The sequence below is a fragment of the Cyprinodon tularosa genome, unplaced genomic scaffold, assembly GCF_016077235.1.
Source record: "Cyprinodon tularosa strain WSP-4 unplaced genomic scaffold, ASM1607723v1 ctg221, whole genome shotgun sequence".
NCBI classification, from domain to species: Eukaryota; Metazoa; Chordata; class Actinopteri; order Cyprinodontiformes; family Cyprinodontidae; genus Cyprinodon; species Cyprinodon tularosa.
The window spans coordinates 17,187-38,767 of NW_024038824.1; the positions used below are offsets into that span (position 1 = coordinate 17,187).

Genomic DNA, 21,581 nt, shown 5'->3' on the forward strand with positions numbered 1-21,581 from the left:
TTAAAAATTCTGATCTTGTATGTCAGAAATGAAAGAGTAAAGATAGCCAGAAAATGTACAATAGGCCTATACAGCATGACTGAGCGTTCTGTAGCTTACACACTAGTGTACAGTGTATATGTTGGGATTTACTCTGGATTGCACATATTTAGTAACAAAATAAACATTGCCATCCATAATAATGTCCGACATCCATAGCTAAAAAAAAAGACTAGTGATACTTAAAGTTTGCAAGTTTGCAATTAATGAATAACATGATAAATAACATGACATGACATCACAGCACATGAGATAGGCCTACATAGACTACCTCTTTACAACTTGAAAATGCAACAAATAATTTTGATTTGAAAAATTTATTTGTATAACACAATTCGAGATTTGAAAGTGCTTTACATGATTAAAATATAGGAAAATAAAACAGAATCAAAGCAAGTAGGAAATAAATGCAGAAACAAAAAAGAACATTAAAACAGTTGGACTAAAGAAAATAAAAAGGTTGAACTAACGATGTTTCAGTTGAACTGTTTGACTAGAACAGTCGAAGGCAATCCTAAACAAATGTGTTTTTAGTCTTGATTTAAAGGAACTCAGGCTTTCCGCACTTTTACAGTTTGCTGGAAGTTTGTTCCAGATAAGTGGAGGCATTTTTAATAAAAGGGAAAACTTGGAATTCTAGAAAACTGTATGATAAAAATAGATTTATAATGTATATAGCTCTAAGTTGGTATGCTCTGACTATATTTTAATTTATTGTGCTTTATTTTATTCATGCTTTTTGCTGCAACCTCTTCATATGTTGTTATCACCTCCTTAGTGCACAGACATTGATGCAAACTTAGCAACTTTCACACAATATATAGTAACTTTTCACATCCCTCTTGCACCTCTTTTTAATCAAATCAAAGAAATAGATAGATGCAACATTTGCTTATTTTAGTACATTATTTAAATTATTTTACCATCACTGCATCATTGAGGAGGGGGGCAGTAACCCAGCCACACAAAAAACTACAAATATGCAGACTGCTTTACGGCATACTTCACTTCCTCCCTTCCCCGTTCCTTAAAAAGTCGATGCAACTAATACATTTCCCTGAGAGACTATTTGTGAAAAAAGCACCAATATACAGTGCCATTACAGTTTTTCTCAAATGCTAAAACACAAAAGCCAATCCTCTAAACCAAATGACCAGTTGTCTAAACACATTTACTAAATCTAGCCATCATTTTCCAATATCATAAACACATTTCACATGAAGACACAATTCACAAAACACAATCCTCCATTCACATAAATCTTAACACATTTTTCCTTGCTAAAACACAAGTTGCAAAAGAACTCTGCTCATATTCTCAAAGGAAAGCTCATGTGATGCAAAATGCTTGCCACAGTCAGCAATATTTGAACAAAATGAACACACCTGGCGTCATTCATTACACACAACAACTCAAAATTGAAAACACCTGTTGCTAATGCTGTGACCACATGTATAAAAGCAAGTTCAGAGTGCACAGTTTGCTGAAGATTCCAAACAAACACAATGGATGAAGGCAGAGTCAGGGGAAGAGGTAATCGCGTCAGAGGAGGGAGCAGAGCTGGCCAGGGAGGAAGAGGAGCAGGCCAGGGAGGAAGTGGAGCAGGCCAGGGAGGAAGTGGAGCAGGCCAGGGAGGAAGAGGAGCAGGCCAGGGAGGAAGAGGAGCAGGCCAGGGAGGAAGAGGAGGAGGCCAGGGAGGAAGAGGAGGAGGCCAGGGAGGAAGAGGAGGAGGCCAGGGAGGAAGAGGAGCAGGCCAGGGAGGAAGAGGAGGAGGCAAGGGAGGAAGTGGAGGAGGCCAGGGAGGAAGAGGAGCAGGCCAGGGAGGAAGAGGAGCAGGCCAGGGAGGAAGAGGAGCAGGCCAGGTAGGAAGAGGAGCAGGCCAGGGAGGAAGTGGAGCAGGCCAGGGAGGAAGTGGAGCAGGCCAGGGAGGAAGTGGAGCAGGCCAGGGAGGAAGTGGAGCAGGCCAAAGAGGAAGAGGAGGAGGCCAAAGAGGAAGAGGAGGAGGCCAAAGAGGAAGAGGAGGAGGCCAAGGAGGAAGAGAAGGTCCAGGAGGGAGAGCAAGACAACCTCGTACCATCATTACGGACGAGATGCGAGCAACAGTCATTGTCCATGGCATGACAATGGCTGAAGCAGGACTAAGAGTCCGTCCAAACCTGAGTAGGTTCACCGTGGCCACCATTATCAGGGCATTCAGACAACACAACAGGTATTGTACTCTATTGCTTTCTTTGTCACAATACAATTTTACAAGCCTGTGAAAGTAGTCTATTACAGTAGTTTCAAATCAGTTGTTACTGTATTGTAAAACATGTCAATTGACAACCTGTTTCTTTCTTTAGAGTTGAAAGAATGCCACATAGAGGTGGGCGGGTTGCCATATTTACAGCGGCACAAGAAACCCCCATTGTGGATATGGTTTGTGAGAACAACCTCATCAGACTCCGGGAGATCAGAGACAAAGTCATTGACGAGAATGTGAACTTTGAGGGCATTGATGATGTCAGCTTGGCCACAATAGACTGAGTTCTCCGGCGCCAAAAGATGCGGATGAAACAAGTCTATAGGGTTCCCTTTGAGCGAAACTCTGCACGACACAAAGACCTACGTTACGAGTATGTGCAAGTAAGTATACATCCATGTTCACAGTACAGATAGTAAACATACTGTGTTGCTCAGTGGCCTACATTACTTCTCTACAATACAGTACGTAATATGCTACCTGATTGACTGTTGCTCTGAACACCTGTGCACTTTCACATTTTCACAGAGGATATTACAGTTGGACGCGATGGCCAGACCTCATGAGTACCTCTTCCTGGATGAGGCTGGCTTCAACCTGCACAAACGAAGGCAAAGAGCCGTAACATCATTGGCCAAAGAGCCATCACTGAGGTTCCTGGCCAACGGGGGGGGGTAAAATTACTCTTTGTGCGGCCATGGGTTTGGAGGGGCTTGTCCACCGGCAGGCTGTCCTTGGGTCTTACAACACCCAACGTCTCCTAACCTTCCTGGAGGAGCTAAAAGATATCCTCCTAGACCGCCAACAACACCATCCTGGGCCCGAACATCCCATTTATGTGATCATTTGGGAAAATGTACGCTTCCACACAACAAACCAAATCAGTGAGTGGTTCACCACCAACAGTAACCACTTTTTAAACGTCTGTCTGCCACCCTACTCCCCTTTCCTGAACCCTATAGAGGAGTTCTTCTCATCGTGGAGATGGAAGGTTTATGACAGACAACCATACACTAGAGAAAACCTCCTAAGGGCAATGGAGCTGGCGTGTGTTGCCTGGCAAGAGACAATATAGCCTGTGATGTGGATGAGGTGATGTGGCCTTATGCAGCTCAGCGACATGATGCCGCACAGTGATTGTGGTGTAAATACTGTAAAATGAATAAAAAAAACTTCACACCCTGATCATGTTTTCAAGAGTACTGTTATGTGCTATAGATTCTGCTTTTGCAGTGAGTTGTGTTACAGTAGTGTACAGAATTTACTATAGATTTATACCCTTCGTATGAAACTCACAAATCTAAATGCCCAATCCTCTGCAGAACTCTAAGAAGATCCATAACTGTAAAGTTTCTAAAAATATGCATTGGCAGTAAAGAAACAAAGAACCTTCTCACAAATTGAGCATTGTGTTTTCAATTGTTTTGCTGTAGTGTGTAATGATGTGTATAGTGTTTACATTTTTGAAAGCTTCGAGCTACTCTTTTGGTGTGAAAGTTTGAGTTTTGAAGGGAGAAGGTGTGGTTGTGTTTATGTAGCTTTAGAAAAGGGTGTTGTGTTTAGACATTGAAGAACATGGACGAAACGTTTGTGAAATGTGTTTTAGCATTTGAGAAACTGTAACAGTCTTACCCTGGGAAGACAAAGTGATACAACAGCGACACCTTCAGGTTCTCAGTATTAAAAACAATAATTTAGCAGAGTAGTGAGTTTTTTTTTGATACATTAACAATAATTAGTAACTGTTAAACTTTTAACTATTAACTTGAAACTGGAATGTAAGTATTTTACTTGTCCAGTTTTATCAAAGAGCATGATGTAAATGATAAACTGTGTTTGTGTGTCTGGTCTAAGATGTGCACAATATGAATAATGTAAAATCAGAGGTGTCGAGTAACAAATTACAAATACTTTGTTTCTGTACTTAAGTACACTTTTTAGGAATCTATTCATTACTCCATTACTTATTTTTCTTTTTACTTCTGACTTCTACTGATTACATTTTCACACAAGTATCTGTACTTTCTATTCCTTACATTTTGAAAACAAATCTTACTCGTTACTCTTGGCTTGGCTTTAATGTTTATAAATATTTATTTCACTTCATGTGCTCCATTCAATGCAGATCATTGGCTCCATCCACATCTAGTGAAAACTAGTGTAATTGGATGAATCATATAACGCAAACACTCATTGGTTAGCTAAAGGAAATCATCAGAAGCAAGCAGGTGTTCTTCAAAATGCAAACGTGAATAGTCTATGCCATGCTACAGAAAAAGATGCTGAAATGTCTGAAAGGTCGGACACAGGCGAAAGCGTATCGGGTGATGGAGACCAACAAGACCTCCCTCATCCTTGGCCCTATCGCAAAGAATCTCAAATTTTGCGAAATAGTCGAAAAATTGAGCTTTCAATTCATATAGTGGCACTGGCTGCTTTTTTTTAAAGGTTACTTTATACTTTAAGTAGTTTTTGGAGCACATACTTTTTCACTTTTACTTGAGTAAAGAGGTCAAGTTGATTCTTCAACGTTTACCAGAGTGTTTTTAAACTGCAGTATTTATACTTCTACTTCAGTAACAAATGTGTGTAGTTTTGACACCACCGTGTAAAATGAATGAATAAGACCTCAGTTCAAAGCAAAGCAAAATGTGAACAGAAGGCAGATGAGTTTGTAGAGCAGCAGACATGATTCGGTTCTCAATGGTTATTAGAACAGAACAAACTGCTGACAGCCAATCAGACCTCTGTTTGTGCTCTGCAGCCTCCATACTGTTAGCTGTAGCTTTGGAGAAGAAAACAGCTGAAAGCCTTGAAGTGATCAATCACCTCCGACCAGATTCAAGGAGCACATGTTGGTTTAAGGCTACCTTCACACTGCAGGCCTTGATGCTCAATTCCATTTTTTTTGTGAAATCAGATTTTTTTGCGTTGCTGTTTACATTTCCAAATATATGCGACTTGTATGTGACCTCCTGTGTGAACTGCAATCATAAAACCTAAGTGTCCCGCATGTGCAGTAGAGGAGGCAAGCGTGCTCTGTGTTTAGGGGAGTAAACATGGATGGTAGTGCTGGAGCGCAACTAGAAATCTTTCCATAACTTAAAAACTCAATCTTTTTAAGACAGTTAAACATAAATACTGCTCTCTGCATCATCGTCCACCATGGTTGTCGTTTTTCTTGCCGCTTCTGCATAGCAAGACGCAGAATAGTGACCTTTGTCGGCTATTAATGGCGTTCAGGTCGGATGAATGTGACCTGGCTGTTCAGACACAGGTTGAATTTGAAAAGATCAGACTAGGGGTACTCAAACGAAAAATCAAGGAGGCTAAGGACAAATACAGGAGAAAGCTGGAGAATAAACTCATGACCAACAACATGAGGGATGTGTGGAGTGGGATGAAAACCATCACAGGGTTCCAGAAGTCCACTGTTGTGGGGTTGGAAGGGTGCGTGGACCGGGCCAATGAACTGAACTTATTTTTTAATAGGTTTGATACTGCGGCCCATCCCCCACAACCCTCCACTGCTGGCCTCCCTCCAACGAGCACTCCACCTTCTTCCACTCCTCCTCCATACAGACCCCCTGTCTGCTCTTCACCACTGCAATCCACATCCACCGTCTCCACCCCTCCCCCCTGCTTCACATCCTGTCCTACAGAACATGAGGACCTCACCCCTCCCCCTACAGTCACCTCTACAGTGTCCTTCACTCCTGACCTAGTGAGAAGACAGCTAACCAGACTCCACTCTGGCAAAGCTGCGGGCCCCGATGGTGTACTCCCCTGGGTGCTCAAAGCTTGTTCCAACCAGCTGTGTGGAATATTTAGCCTAGTCTTCAGCCTGAGCATGCTCCTCCAGAGGGTACCCGTGCTGTGGAAGACGTCCTGCCTCGTTCCGGTGCCAAAGACTTCGCGCCCTAGCGACCCTCAGGACTACAGACCGGTAGCACTGACGTCCCATATCATGAAGACCTTTGAGAGGCTTGTCCTGGAGCAGCTAAGGCCCATGGTCAGGCCCTTCACTGATCCACTACAGTTCGCCTACCAGCCCCGCCTGGGAGTGGAGGACAGCATTATCTTCCTGTTGAACAGAGTCTACAATCACCTGGACAAGCCGGCGAGCACTGTGAGAATCATGTTCTTTGACTTCTCCAGCGCCTTCAACACCATCCGCCCGGCTCTACTAGGTGAGAAGATGACTGCGATGCAGGTGGAGGCCCCCATCGTGTCCTGGATTGTTGATTACCTGACGGGCAGACCACAGTATGTACGCCTACAGAACTGTGTGTCTGACAGGGTGGTCAGCAACACTGGGGCGCCTCAGGGGACTGTCCTCTCCCCCTTCCTCTTCACCCTTTTCACCTCGGACTTCAGCTATTGCTCTGAGTCCTGCCACCTTCAGAAGTTTTCTGATGACTCAGCAATTGTTGGCTGCATTGAAAAGGGTGAGGAGAGTGAATACAGGACCGTGGTGGGCAACTTTGTCACTTGGAGTGAGCTGAACCACCTGCAGCTCAATGTGACAAAGACTAAGGAGCTCATAGTGGATCTGAGGAGGACAAAAACACCTGTGACCCCTGTTTCCATCCAGGGGGTTCCTGTTGACACTGTGGAGGAGTATAAGTACCTGGGAGTGTTATTTAACAATAAGTTGGACTGGACTAGAAACACCGAGGCGGTCTACAAAAAGGGCCAAAGCCGACTATTCTTCCTGAGGAGGCTGAAGTCCTTTAACATCTGTGGGACGATGCTGAGGATGTTTTATGAGTCTGTTGTTGCTAGCACGCTCTTCTTTGCTGTCACATGCTGGGGCAGTGGGCTGAGGGTCGCTGAAAACAACAGACTGAACAAACTGATCAAGAGGGCCGGTGATGTTGTGGGGGAGCAGCTGGACACCCTGACCACCGTGGCAGAGAGGAGGATGCTGTCCAGGTTTCAGTCTATCTTAGACAATGACTCACATCCCCTCCACAACACACTGGTCCAGCAGACGAGCTCCTTCAGCAGAAGACTCCTCCTACCCAGATGCTCCACAGAGCGCCACAGGAAATCATTCCTACCTGTGGTCATCAACCTATATAACGCCTCCCTCAAGTGATTCAGCCCCCCCCCCCCGTCCGTAATTGACATTTATGCACTATTTTTGCACGCCACATATCACTTTACTTGGATTTATTCACTTTAATTGGACTTTTCACTTTATTTGGATTTAGTTTTTACATATACATAGATATACATACAGATATATGTACAGAAGAGCTATATGTGTATATATATTTTATCTCTTTTTATTCTTATTTTTCTATATCTTATTATATTGTATAGTTGGATGTGTGTATATATCATGTAAAACTGTAACTAGAGCGTGTAACAAAAGTAATTTCCCTCTGGGATTATTAAAGTATTTCTGATTCTGATAGTATTGAATTCAGGACCACATAGCCAAGCAGCCTGGGTCACATTGGAACAAATCATCTGTGTTGTTCAGACTGCCATGAAAAGATCAGATCCAGGTCGCATGGGGGCAAAAAAAATATAATAATTTTGGTCACTTCAGGCTGCTGTTGAACGTAGCCTAACTTCTGTCTCATGTTTTTTTTAGCTGCTGATGGTTGAATAAAACATCTCCTGCAGAGCCTTTTAGGAAGTCTGTGTGGACCTACTCAGACTTAGCATCAAAGAGAAGCAGAACATTTCTGTTGGCTGCAGATTGTGGACCAAACCCACATTCAGTTTCACCATCAGAGAAACTGTTCATATTATATAGCAACAAGCAACATTTACCTCTTTACTCTGTCCATAAAAACATAAAACAGTAAATCTATGAACAACTAAAGGATCCAAAACATCAGTAAGGTAAGGATGTTAGTCAGGAGGATCTGTCTGGAGAGCAGCTGCAGCTCAGAGGGTTTAAATCAACCATTATATTCAGTTTTTGGATGTTTATCCCTGGATTCTAATGGTTCTGAATCAGGTGAAGCTGCTCTGCCTGCTCTACATGGTGCTGAAGGTGAAGAGTCTGGTGGACCGCTGTAAGCTCTGCTGGTGAGACTCAGAAACACCTGATGGTCCACCAGCTGATCACATGCTGACTCACTGCTTTTTCAACACCTTTTGCTTTTTGTGAAAAAAGCAAACTGTGCCACATTCAAGTTGGTTTAACGTTGTTCTTTGCACAAAACACAGGCACATGTTTCTCTCAAAATGTGTGAGATTAATTTTTTTGTTCTTCCTTTGGTGTCCAGGCAAGGTTATGAACATGAGTATTTATCCATTTAACATAATTTAACGTCAAACACACATGCTGATGGTGCAGCAAATGGTGGCTTTGCTAAGATTACATCATCTCCTACTGCCGATAGGAACCAACCACCAGCAGAAAACCTGAGCCCAGCACATATCGCCAAAGGGTGCTGAAACACTCTTTCCTATCTGAAAGTCATAATAATATAAGTGCTTCATCATCTACAGCAGTGATTCCCAACTTAGGGGGAGTGTTGGCCTAGTGGATAGAGCAGTGTGAGATCAATAAAGTTCTATTATTATTATTATTATTATTATGCATGCCCCTAGTGGTCTGCCAGTGCATTGCAAGGACTAGATGAAATGTTTTATTTCTTAGGTAATAAATAGAACAGGGCTGGGATCTGTTTTGCTATCTGACGACCAAGTTGAAAAATTAAACAAGCATCTATAAAGCAAAAAGTAAGTTTTTCTTATATGTGTGAGTTCACCTGCAGCTGTGACACCAACCAAACCAAGCAGAGGAACAGACTGGATGTACAGAACAGCATTGAATCAGATGTTTTTACACTGAGCTTTCAGAGCTCATCAAAGCAGCTCAGGTGTCTTGATGAAAACAAAGTAAAACTAAATAAGTCAGTCTGACTATACTTTTTGTTCTCCATTTTGTTCCTAATTCTTCAAGCTTAAATGTGATTATCAGGGAGTTACTCAGAGGAGCTCCAGTTTTATAAATACAGATTTATGATTTTATTTATTTCTATTCCTTTCTAACTTCCAGGCAACATACTTCTGTTGTTTTTTATTTGAGATGGAAATAATAAAATGCCTACAAATTAAATGCTCAAATTAAAAGATCAAGTAAAATATTTGTATTTCATAAAACTTATTGTATATTCCACCTTTGGGCAGTCATCAATAGTTTTGACTGAGAGGGGAACTCATGGTGAGACAAAATGCCCAAAGGGGAACACGTGTTGAAAAAGGTTGGGAAACACTGATCTACAGTGTGAATAAAAATGTGTTTGGAGAGAAAATATCTGCTTCTTTGTCAGCAATTCCTTTAATCCACTTCACAGATCAACAGTCTATTAAAGGCTTTTTGTCAAACTTTAAACAACAGCAGTTTGTAAAAACAGTTGAACAGGGACAATGTCCACATTGATACCTATAGAGTTAATAATGGTATAGGCTACCATAATAATATTAAAATAATACTTGACTGACAGCAAATGTGTTTCAGTTTTTAATGTGGGTTAAGAAAATCAAAGCACAAATAAGAAAACAGAAAAATGATTTCTGAGCATTATGACCATTGCCTGAACAGATAACTGGAGCAGGCTGGCAACACAGAATAAATCACCATGGCAACTTTCTCTCTGCCTTCCATCTAAAACTGTGCATCATCAAAATTATGTGACCGAAATCCAACAATTAAGCAAAGCTATCCAGAAAATCACAGCATAATCCACAATATCAGTTTAGTGAATCAGACCTAATAGAAAATATAGTCTAGCCTTCATATTTCCAACATAAATGACCTTAATCTAAATAAGTGTCATGAGGCGAACATTTCAGGATTAAAATTATTACTCGTTTTCTTCTTTGCATTATTAGATAAACGGATCAGTTCTGTAATAAAGGTTTTCTTTCTGTCTCTCTCTGTAGTAGAGGTGGAACCACAGTGTTCTTGATGAATCAAGATGAAGCCAAACATCTGATCTTCTCCATCATCACATGACACAGAAAATGTTTCTGCACTTTGGATGTTAAAATACAAAATTTTTAGGAATAACTAAAAAGAAACTTTCCACATTTATCTGTAGTCAAGTAATGTTATTGTATGAAACCAGACAAACATTGTTCAAATCTAAAGGAAAATGAAATGACATCAGTTCTCAGTTAATGAGTTTTAATTTGTCCTCAGGATAACAGAAGCAAGTTCGGTTCATTTCATTCTCAGCTGATATAAAGAAGAACATTTGTTCTGCAGAGCAGTAGAGCAAAAATTAGAACATCCACATAAATACAAAAATTAAAGCAGAACAATTAGAGCCCAGAGAAGATTATAATATGTAGAAATATCACTGAGTCAGTAGAATAAAAGAAAACGTCAACAGTGATATCCTTTATGACTCAACACAGACACAAAGTTCTACATAAAAAAAAAAAAAGAAAAAAAAGAATGAATAACAGAACAGCAGAGCAGAGAGACACCAGAGCCATGAACCTAGAAAGGAAAATCTATTTGAGTTTACAGAACTCTCCATAGGAATAAACACCAACATGCAGCGGCTGAGTGAATGTGGTCTGGACTCTATGGAGGAGAGTCATGGTTTCAGAGACGTTGTAGAAGGAAAGAACACCTGCTGAGTGATCCAGGTACACTCCTATTCTGGAGGAAACAGAACCTGAGATGGAGGTCCAGATGTTGTTGTGACCAAATTTAAAATTATAATCATTATAGTATAATGTCCAAGATTTGTCATTATATCCAAACTTCCTTTCATTCCCACTACCTGTTCTGCTGATATCCTTGTATGTGACTGATACATTAGACCCTGACCTTGCATTCATCTCCCAGTAACAGCGTCCAGTCAGACTCTGTCTACTGAGAACCTGATACAAATCAGTGAATCTCTCTGAGTGATTAGAATAACACTGATGTCCATCAGTCACTGCAACCTTCCTGTTCCCCTCTGATAGTAACATCCCTGTGTGTGCTGTGTTTGGATCAAATGTGATTTCACGTGCATATTTTAAGAATCCAACTCTATTCTGTGGTTCTGGTTCTGACAGTAGAACCTCCTCCTCAGTGATTATCAGTGAGATGTTTGTCCATGTGTCTCTCAGAATGTCCTGTAGTTTGTCTCTGAGCTCTGACCCAGCTGCTGTCACATCCTCAAAGTGTCTCAGAGGACGGATATTGATGCTGGATGAGTGTGTAGACTCACTGAGTGCTGACAGTGAGGGGTAGCTGTGGAGAAACTGGTTGTGATCCTCTGTGTTTAAGAGCTGCTTCAGCTCAGCTTCTTTCTTCTTCAGCTCAGTGATCTCCTGCTCCAGCTTCTCCTGAAGCTCTTTGACTCGACTCACTTCAGTTTCCTGCTGGGATCTGATCTGCTGCTTCACATCAGAGCTTCTTTTCTGGATGAGACGGATCAGCTCAGTGAAGATCTTCTCACTGTCCTCCACTGTTTTATCAGCAGAGTGATTGATGGCCTCCACCTCCTGTTGAAGCAGCTTCACATCTTTCTCTCTGTCCTGGATTCTCTGATGGATTCTTCCTCGTCTCTCCTCCAGCTCTCTCTGCCTCTCAGTCATTTCCGCTGCAGCTGACACTGTGTCATGGCCTTTATGTTGTTCTACAGAGCAGAGATAACAGATACACTTCTGATCAGTACGACAGAACATCTTCATCACCTCATCATGTTGAGAGCAGATGTTCTCCTGGAGGTTCTTTGAAGGTTTCACCAGCTTGTGTTTCTTCAGTGGAGCCACATGATAATGGGGCTGAAGGTGTTTCTCACAGTAAGAGGCCAGACAGAATAAACAGGACTTGATGGCTTTCAGTTTTCCTCCAGTGCAGAAATCACAGAACACATCTTCATGTCCAGAATAGAAGGTATCAGCAGGAGCAGCTTGGAGTCCAGTCTTCTTCAGCTGCTCCACTAAAGCTGCTAACATGGTGTTCTTCTCCAGGTCAGGCCTTGGTATAAACGTTTTCATGCACTGAGGGCAGCTGTGGATTCCTTTCTGATTCTCTTCATCCCAGTGTGTTTTAATGCAGCCCATGCAGTAGCTGTGTCCACAGGGAATAGTCACTGGATCCTTCAGTAGATTCAGACAGATTGAACAGGAGAAGGTTTCTAGATCCAGCTGAACTGCCCGCTGCTCCATTTCTCCTCTCAGTCACGGTGGCTGTGTGACTTTAGTTTCCTGAAATAAGAAACAGGTTTGAGCTCGACTTTGGTCTGATCTACAAATCATGTGTGAGTGCAAAAATGCTGCAGCCAATCAGCTCTCACATTTAGCAGCTGTTAGTTCCACCCACCTTCAAAACTGTGAAATTAAATTGTTGCTTTTCTAAAAATCACTTATGAATTCTGATATACATATATATATGTATATATATTTTCAAATATAACTCTGAGGTGTCACATGTTAGTAGTTAAAATTGATTGTTAAAAAATAGCGTTACATAATAAATTTGGAGGTGTTAAAATGGAAAAAATAACTCTTTGTCTATCAACTCTGAAGTCCTATAGTGGATTTGACACCCAAAGAGTACATTCACAGACTCCATTGCTACAGGTACCGAACGGAGGAAAACTTTACTCTAAATTTTGCCGTCATGCAGACCCGTTTACCCAGCCTGGTAAATCATTTCTCTCAGATGGTTTCAAGTTTTATTCGCTTCTAACTCTATGGCATTTTTTGAGTCAAGTTAAAGCCGTGTGATAGACATTAGCTACATTGCTTTGGTGATAGCCTAATCATGTTTAGCTAACTTGTAAGCTTTGTAAAAGCTTTGAAAAAAAGGTTTGTAGACGAATATTTTATGTATTTTTTGGCTAAACTCATCAACATCGATACACCTAAAAGAATGATTGGGGAAATGTTATCGTCAACACATGGAGCTGCGTGAATCCCCATCTATCGGAAGACTGTCTCCTATAAAAATCGATGCAGCAAACGGCGGTTTAATTGGAGAAATTAACCTCCTCTGCAGTGCATGAATAGATTTTTTTGTTTAAATTTAGTTCTCTTCAGAATTTTGTTACAAAGTATTGAAATGGATAGAGGCAAAGGTTCCACATTGTTAAATGTTTTGAAAAAAATATTTTTCCAATTGTGATGCACTTTTGAAATAAATATTTGCTGAAAAAAACAAACATTGCTTCATTATTTATTTATTTTTCCAAAGGGATTCTTATATGTTCCAAAAAGTAAAATTTTTATCAACTAGAGAATAACTCCTATGTAATTAGGAAAACATTCCATGTGAGTGTTAATATTCCAATTCTAACACCTAGTTGGTGTAATTAAGTGTTAAATTATCAACTCCAGAAAGATTTATTATTTAACACTAAATAAGAGTTACAATGCCAACTCTCCAAAAAGAGTCGAATTAACACTCTCTGGTGTGGACCCACATAGACACTTCAAGGGTGTTAAAATCAAATCTGACTGTTGATTTGAGCATGTTGGATTTGCTGCGTAAAACAGCTGTATGGTTTCCTTATGAACCATCGTGATACACAAACATAATAATAATAGATACTATGGGTGGAACGGTTCACAAAATCAACAGTTCGGTTCGATTCACGGTTTCGTGGTCACGGTTTTCGGTTCGGTTCGATTCAGTATATGTTGATTGTTACACCGAAATCCCATAAAAATTTATGAAATTAATGAAAAAAATTCCCCCCAAAATAATGGATTGTAATTATTTTAAATGATCTGCGGAAACCCTGGATCATTTCCGTATGTTTTGCAGCTTTGAATTTAATCATCTCGCGCATGCTCTCTACGATCTCCAAGGGACTCAGAGGGGAGAGGACGGGAGCCACAGTGGAGGCTGTAGGCTTTGCTTTGAGCAGCCGGTCTGGAGCGCAGCGGGGCGGAGCGGGGGTTGCTGACGGAGTATGTGGGATTTCAGGGTTGCACAATGCTTGCACACTGTTGCACTTTTATCCACAACTTTCTTTCAGCCGTCATCGTAGGTCACTCTAAATGCAAAGCGCTCCCATACAGCAGACCTATAAAGTGCTGCTGGCGCGTCTTCCAACTCCTGTTCTTTCCCACTCGCCATACCCACACAATTCTACACAACAACTGATTTTTTTCCCTGCTACGCTAAGCTGCTTCAATTCTTCTTCTTCTTGTTTACTACTGGTGGTTGGCTTTGGTCGCAGTACCGCCACCTTCTGCTCTGGAATGTACCCGCGTCGCCTATGAGAAAAAGGAGCAGCGCATGAACCGAACGCAACACATGCGAATCGAACCGAGACAGTCGAAGCAAACGGTTCGGACGGTTTTCATAAATCGTCCCATCCGTAATAGATACTATAGACAGTATAATGCTTTACACTCACATGGATCTGCATTGGCTGTTATGAGCTGTCAGCTATGCTGTCAGGTAGTGATGTTATGAGATGAGCCGAGGCTTCGAGGCGTGTGTCGAGTAATGGAGGGTGCGTTTCCCCGAAGCGCGTGTCGAGGCGTGATTCATTTAGAGGCGGGGCCAAAATTAATGACGTCTGAGGCCTCGCTACAGTGATACCAGGTGACTGCTTTGGGAAGTGGTTCGGGAAGCACAAGAATTTTGACAGGCATCTAAACTAGGGCTGAAACGATTCATCGAGTAACTCGAGTAACTCGATTACAAAAAATTCTCGAGGAAATTTATCTGCCACGAATTTATTGTATTGTAATAAGCAATGCTGTTAAATACGCAGCACACTGGTCTAGCCGGAGGGTTTTTGTGTTGCACAACGCTACCACTTCCGTTAGCGCCTGGAGCGCTTGTGCTAAGTTTGTAGCTATGGAGGGAACCGGAGAATGCTCAGAAGGAGAACCCCGAAAGCGACAAAAAATGTCAAAAGTTTGGGAACATTTTAGGCTAAACAGAAAGGACAACACAGCGCAATGCATCCACTGCAAAGCAGAATTGGCCTACCACAACAGCACGACATCAATGTTGCAGCATCTGAAGAGAAAACACCCGCTACATGCATCCAACTCGTACACGGTTGCCAACAGGTAACGTTTATGTTCTCTTTGCTAACTACGTTGTGTGATAATCTGCCATGTTATAGATGTAAATTGAGGCACATTATTTTGCTAACGTTACATCTAAACATAGCGGTTACTTAACCGGGTGTAGTGTAAATTGTATGTGAGGGTGGAACTGAGAGAAATTATGCAGGACTTAATGTAAGTTTGTTAATAAAAATACGCAGCAACAGATTACAGGCATAAGCTGAAAAGCATTTATTTATTGGTGTCTTTCCATCCTATTTGTGGCACCCGAGAGGTGCGATCATCTTTAAAAAAAACATAAAAACCAAACAGACTGCGGCGATTGTGAGCAGGGCCTTAAAAAGTTTAATAGATTAAAAGTTCAATAATTTACGTAAAAAGACGAGCTCGCTAAAAGTGTTCAATAAAATACGTTAAAAGGAAAAAGATAAAAAAAGATAGATAAAAGAGAAAAGATTAAAAAGAAAGATAAAAATCCAGATGGTGGAGAGCAGCAGAGTCAATGGGGAAGTCTGTTAAAAGACGTGCACTTGGCGGGTATAATGGAGGGCACCGTCCACCCCAGCGCTGGGTCCTCGTTTCGGCACGCTGCGCGTGTGGGCCTCTCCAGCGTAGCTGGCCTGCGAGGTCTCCTCCAACACGCGCCTCTCGCCAGCGTGCCTCTGCGCCTCGCTCCATGACGGGCCTCTCTGCACCCCGCTCCGGTGAGCGTCTCTCCGGCGTGCGTCCTTGCACCTTGCTCCGGTGCGCGTCCCTGCACCTCGCTCGCTCCGGTGCGCGTCTCTCCGGCGCGCTCCTCTCCGGCGCGCGTCTCCCTCTCCGGTGCGCGTCTCTCTCTCCGGTGCGCGTCTCTCTCTCCGGTGCGCGTCTCTCTCTCCGGTGCGCGTCTCTCTCTCCGGTGCGCGTCTCTCCACCTCGCTCCGGCGGGCCTCCTGCCGTCAGTCCCCAAGGCTCTCCCGCTGCTTCCCTCTCACTCGCTCCGTCCGGCTCCCTCCAAGATCGGCCTTCCCCAACCAAACCTTCCCATGTCCGGTGTCTGTCCCTCCAACCAAGCAGCTGCCTTTTTTAAATCAGCGTCCCAGTCGGCACGCTGCTTAGTTGATTGGGAACACCTGTGCCGTTGTGGGCGTGTCCAGGTGTGTGTGGCAATGTGGCCTCCAAACAAAATCCAAAAAAACATGCAACACACAAAATTGAAAACAAGCAAACAAGTTCAAAAATAAAGAAAATCCAAAATTAGAAAACATGCAACAACTTAACAAAAAGGCCACATTACCACATCCCCCCACACTTTAATAAGGCCCGTCCCGGCCGATCCATAGTCCTATGGGAGAGCACCTTCCCATCTGATTTAAAAAAATAAATAAATAAAATAAAACCCGTTAAAAACACTGCTCACAACCCCGCAGTCCTACCAGCAACGCCAGATTCTGTGGCACCCGAGAGGTGCGATCATCTTTAAAAAAAACATAAAAACCAAACAGACTGCGGCGATTGTGAGCAGGGCCTTAAAAAGTTTAATAGATTAAAAGTTCAATAATTTACGTAAAAAGACGAGCTCGCTAAAAGTGTTCAATAAAATACGTTAAAAGGAAAAAGATAAAAAAAGATAGATAAAAGAGAAAAGATTAAAAAGAAAGATAAAAATCCAGATGGTGGAGAGCAGCAGAGTCAATGGGGAAGTCTGTTAAAAGACGTGCACTTGGCGGGTATAATGGAGGGCACCGTCCACCCCAGCGCTGGGTCCTCGTTTCGGCACGCTGCGCGTGTGGGCCTCTCCAGCGTAGCTGGCCTGCGAGGTCTCCTCCAACACGCGCCTCTCGCCAGCGTGCCTCTGCGCCTCGCTCCATGACGGGCCTCTCTGCACCCCGCTCCGGTGAGCGTCTCTCCGGCGTGCGTCCTTGCACCTTGCTCCGGTGCGCGTCCCTGCACCTCGCTCGCTCCGGTGCGCGTCTCTCCGGCGCGCTCCTCTCCGGCGCGCGTCTCCCTCTCCGGTGCGCGTCTCTCTCTCCGGTGCGCGTCTCTCCGGTGCGCGTCTCTCTCTCCGGTGCGCGTCTCTCTCTCCGGTGCGCGTCTCTCCACCTCGCTCCGGCGGGCCTCCTGCCGTCAGTCCCCAAGGCTCTCCCGCTGCTTCCCTCTCACTCGCTCCGTCCGGCTCCCTCCAAGATCGGCCTTCCCCAACCAAACCTTCCCATGTCCGGTGTCTGTCCCTCCAACCAAGCAGCTGCCTTTTTTAAATCAGCGTCCCAGTCGGCACGCTGCTTAGTTGATTGGGAACACCTGTGCCGTTGTGGGCGTGTCCAGGTGTGTGTGGCAATGTGGCCTCCAAACAAAATCCAAAAAAACATGCAACACACAAAATTGAAAACAAGCAAACAAGTTCAAAAATAAAGAAAATCCAAAATTAGAAAACATGCAACAACTTAACAAAAAGGCCACATTACCACATATTTATCTTTTCTGTTTGAACTTTAGAACAAAAAAGCAAGAGATTTGCTGTACTACTGATTTGAAACTTTACTGGAGGTTTAATGTTATTGTGTTATCAATAAAATGTTAGAGTTAAATGAGTTGTTTACTTAGTTCTTTTACGTGTATGTGTATTACTCACTGTCTACTTGAGTTTATTTCACTAAAATGTCAGAAAAACTGTGAACCTTAAATGATTGTTCTAAGAAATTTTACACTTAAAAAAAATTACAAGAGATTTTATTATACACAACAACCATTAACAATTTCAAGGGAACTTTAAAGGGGGAAAAAGGAAAAGCAAAAAAAATACAGATTTTATTACAAACTGTAGTTCTGCTGTCCACCAGTAGGTGGTGACATGTTCACATGAAGCTTCATGAACCGTTGGATCGTTGAAGCTATTTGGCCAAATGGTTCTATTGCTCTGTTCGAAAACCTAGGACGCGTCCTTAGAAGGCCAGATTCGAAGGCCGATTACGTCATAGCACGGCGCCGAGGTCTGGTCGGATTCCAAGAGTCCTCATTATGCGGCCTTAAAATGCGTCCTTCTTTTTGCCCGACTTGAAGGACAGGTCCGATGTATCCTCGGTACCCTTGGTTTACCCAGGATTCATTGCGAGACCAAGCAAGCAGTGATTTGCTCCGTGATCAGAGGAAATGTTACTTGGCGCCGAACAGTGGTGAAAATTGGAAGTACAGTTTAATATAATCCAGTCAGTGAATAGTTCCGTCTGAGATGAATGAAAATAATTGTTTTAATTGTTATTGAGTCAGATATGTGGCGGTAGTGTTTGATTTATCTAAAGGTTTTTATCTGTTACTGTATAAATGGGTTTGGCTGGAATTTAAGGACAGATTCTAATATATCTGCAGTGTGGGGACTATAAATCTGATAGGATTTTTATCTTTTTATTGCTGATTTGCACAATATGTTTAACTAAGTATTTTTTGTTGTTGAATATTAGAGATTTTGCAGATATATATTTTTTATACATACATTGTTTAGATTTACTTCTATCTTTCTACCCCTTTTATAGAATAGAATAGAAAATCCCTTTAATGTCCCACAATGGGCGAATTTACAGCAGCAGAAAGATTATTGAAAATGGTCACACAAATGTGGACCTTAAAAAAATGTATAAGAATAATAGAGAATAGTTAAAATATAAACAATAAAATACTGTAAAATGTTTTAACAATATAAAACTGGGGAAGAAATAACCAATATGCAGCTACGGACATTTTTACAGTAATGGATATTTGAAAATAGCAGCAACATGAGAGATGTGTAAAATGACAGCAGCAGGTTATTTAACTGACTAAGGTTTCTATCATTACATTTGATTTATTTGTTCCTGCTCCCGGCTGTTGGAACCTTTATTCCACTCTGGATTCTTGTTAATGTAGTCCTTGTTCACTTTACAATAAAAAAAGAAATAAATAAACAAACAGTTTTGAAAACTTCGGTTTCATTCTTTTCTTACTTTTTGTGTCAACTTTCGCGGTTGCTAAGCAACAGAGCTTACGGCGGTAAAACCCGCCGAAGGGTAGACCTGGTCGAATTCACAGCCTAAACTCTTCCGGTCTCCTTATTTTCAAGGACTTCGAAGGATCCAGTTAGGTAGACCGCGTCCTTGGAGGATGCAGCCCAGGTTTTCGAACAGAGCCATAGCCTCATGAGTCTTCATCTCACCATCACTACTGTCAGGAAACTTTCTTAACAACAAAAAATGCACATATATTTGGTAATGAAACATATTCACGAGCTGTCTAGCATTTAGTAAACCCACTACCAAAGACACAGGTGTGTTAATATGTGAAATCATACCTGAAAAGGGGGATAATTGACCGAATGAGCCACAGACACGTTCGAGGAAGAAGAACTGAGGAAAAAGTTCTTCTTCTTTACATTTTTTTGGCAGTTGGCAAACAACAAATTGATGAATTTCCGCCATCTAGTGGAATGGAGTGTGGACCTAAATGACTATCAGGAACTAAATCCTATTATACAAATGTGTGTGTGTGTGTGTGTTTTTTTTTAAATATTATTCTGTAAATGTTCCTGGCTGAATGACTTCTGAATAATTCAAATAGATCTAATTTAACTTTTGCTTTACTTAAATTTTGAATAAATTGCAGTCCCTCCTCCTAATATTTATTAAAGTACAACATTACTCGTTCAACTGTTCCATCTACCCCACAATATTCACATTTACCATGCCTATGTTTGCCTAAGATAAACAGAGCCCTGTTTAATCCGGTGTTACCAAATCTCAACCGAGAAATAATTGTTTCTTTTCTTCTTGTTCTTCTCATTTCTCCAGTTTTCTTTTAAATTTTATAAAACCAACGTCCTTTTTTCCTTTATCTCATTCCTTTTGCCATTTGTCCTTCATTATGGTTAATTTACATTTTAACATCCGATTTACTAAAATGAATAATTAAATCCACTGACAAACAGCTTCTTTTGCTGCCTTACCTACCTGTTCATTTCCTTTAACTCCATAATGTGCTGCTATCCATACAAAATGTATTATTAAACCCCTCATATTTATTCTATATGGTGTCTGTTTGAATTTCTATTAAAATATCTGGCATACTTTCTGACTGATTATACTGCAAACTAATTAAGGATGAACTAGCATCTGAACAAATAACTGCTAATAATATTACAATCATCTCTCTTGTATAAACCGAAAGTCCATCATTTATTCTTATCTTACGGAAGCGTACTGCTGTCACTTGAGAAAATAAATTTTTGCTCATTACTGGTATTATGAAAGCTACTCCTATTCGATGACAAAGTTCTTCTTCTTCTTTTCTATTATGGCAGATCGCAAGCAACTTTAAGCTGCATACTGCCACCTACTGTACATGAGTGTGTAGCAACATTACTTTACATCAAATTCTATTTTTTAATTTTGTATTCTGTAGATAAATAAATAATGCTTTCCTTAATCTGTGAATTTCCTGTATATTTCCTTCATTTCCCAATATGTCCTTAAGTCTCTATTCTTGGCCTGTCCTTTCAACCATCCTTCTCAATTTCTCCCTTTCATATTCATAAGTTTTTCAGTTCATCAGTATGTGTTCTACATTTTCTTTTTCTCCACATCCTTCACATGTATCATTATTTTTCCTCCCTATTAAATATGAATTGTCATTTAAATAGGTGTGGCCCACTCTTAATCTGATCATTATTACTTCTTCCCTTCTGTTTCTCTCATTAATGATTCTATATAATACTGATTTTTGGACCTTATATAATCCTCTTCCTTTCTTATCTTTGTTCCATCTCTTTTGCCATTTTTCCATTTCTTTACTCGTATTAAGTGCTTTAACATCCCCTTTCCCAAAAGGAATTGTAATGGTTATTGTTCCTTCTAAAGCCCTTTTTGCAAATATATCTGTTTTTTCATTGCCTTTTACACCTTTGTGTTCTGGAAACCAACATGACCAAATATCAGTGCCACCCCATTATAATCTAAACAGACTGTGCTGGAGTTCTAATACAAAATCTTATCTATCATTCCCTTCTCCCTGAATACTTTCTAAAACTGCTTTAGAATCTGTACTGAATCTGTCTGGTCTAACCTCCTCTACCCATTGCTTGGTATAACTGCCACCATTTCTGCTGTGAAAACAGATAGTCGATCTGATATTCTTTTAGAAATGCATATTCTAAACTCTGGTATATATATATTCCTATTCATAGGAATATATTTTCTTTGTCATACCAAAGAAAATATGAATGTATTAAAGCTACAGTGTGTAATAATTACAGGGATATACAGTCAGAAATGTAATATATTATACA

General features: G+C 41.4%; 1 protein-coding gene and 1 long non-coding RNA gene across 2 annotated transcripts; one reads left to right on the forward strand and one right to left on the reverse strand.

The window, feature by feature from the left end:
• Nucleotides 1-2,100: 2,100 nt before the first annotated feature.
• LOC119784205 lies at nt 2,101-2,903 on the forward strand. Its single transcript, XR_005280908.1, has 3 exons — nt 2,101-2,248; nt 2,382-2,664; nt 2,810-2,903. It is a non-coding gene; the product is annotated as an uncharacterized LOC119784205 (long non-coding RNA).
• Nucleotides 2,904-10,767: 7,864 nt separating this feature from the next.
• Nucleotides 10,768-19,680, reverse strand: LOC119784223 (tripartite motif-containing protein 16-like). The gene is made up of 2 exons (XM_038286175.1): nt 19,593-19,680; nt 10,768-12,466 (listed from the first exon to the last, which is right to left on the reverse strand). The coding sequence occupies exon 2, from the start codon at nt 12,425-12,427 to the stop codon at nt 10,772-10,774; it is 1,656 nt and encodes a 551-aa protein (XP_038142103.1). The 5' UTR covers nt 12,428-12,466; nt 19,593-19,680; the 3' UTR covers nt 10,768-10,771.
• Nucleotides 19,681-21,581: the final 1,901 nt, after the last annotated feature.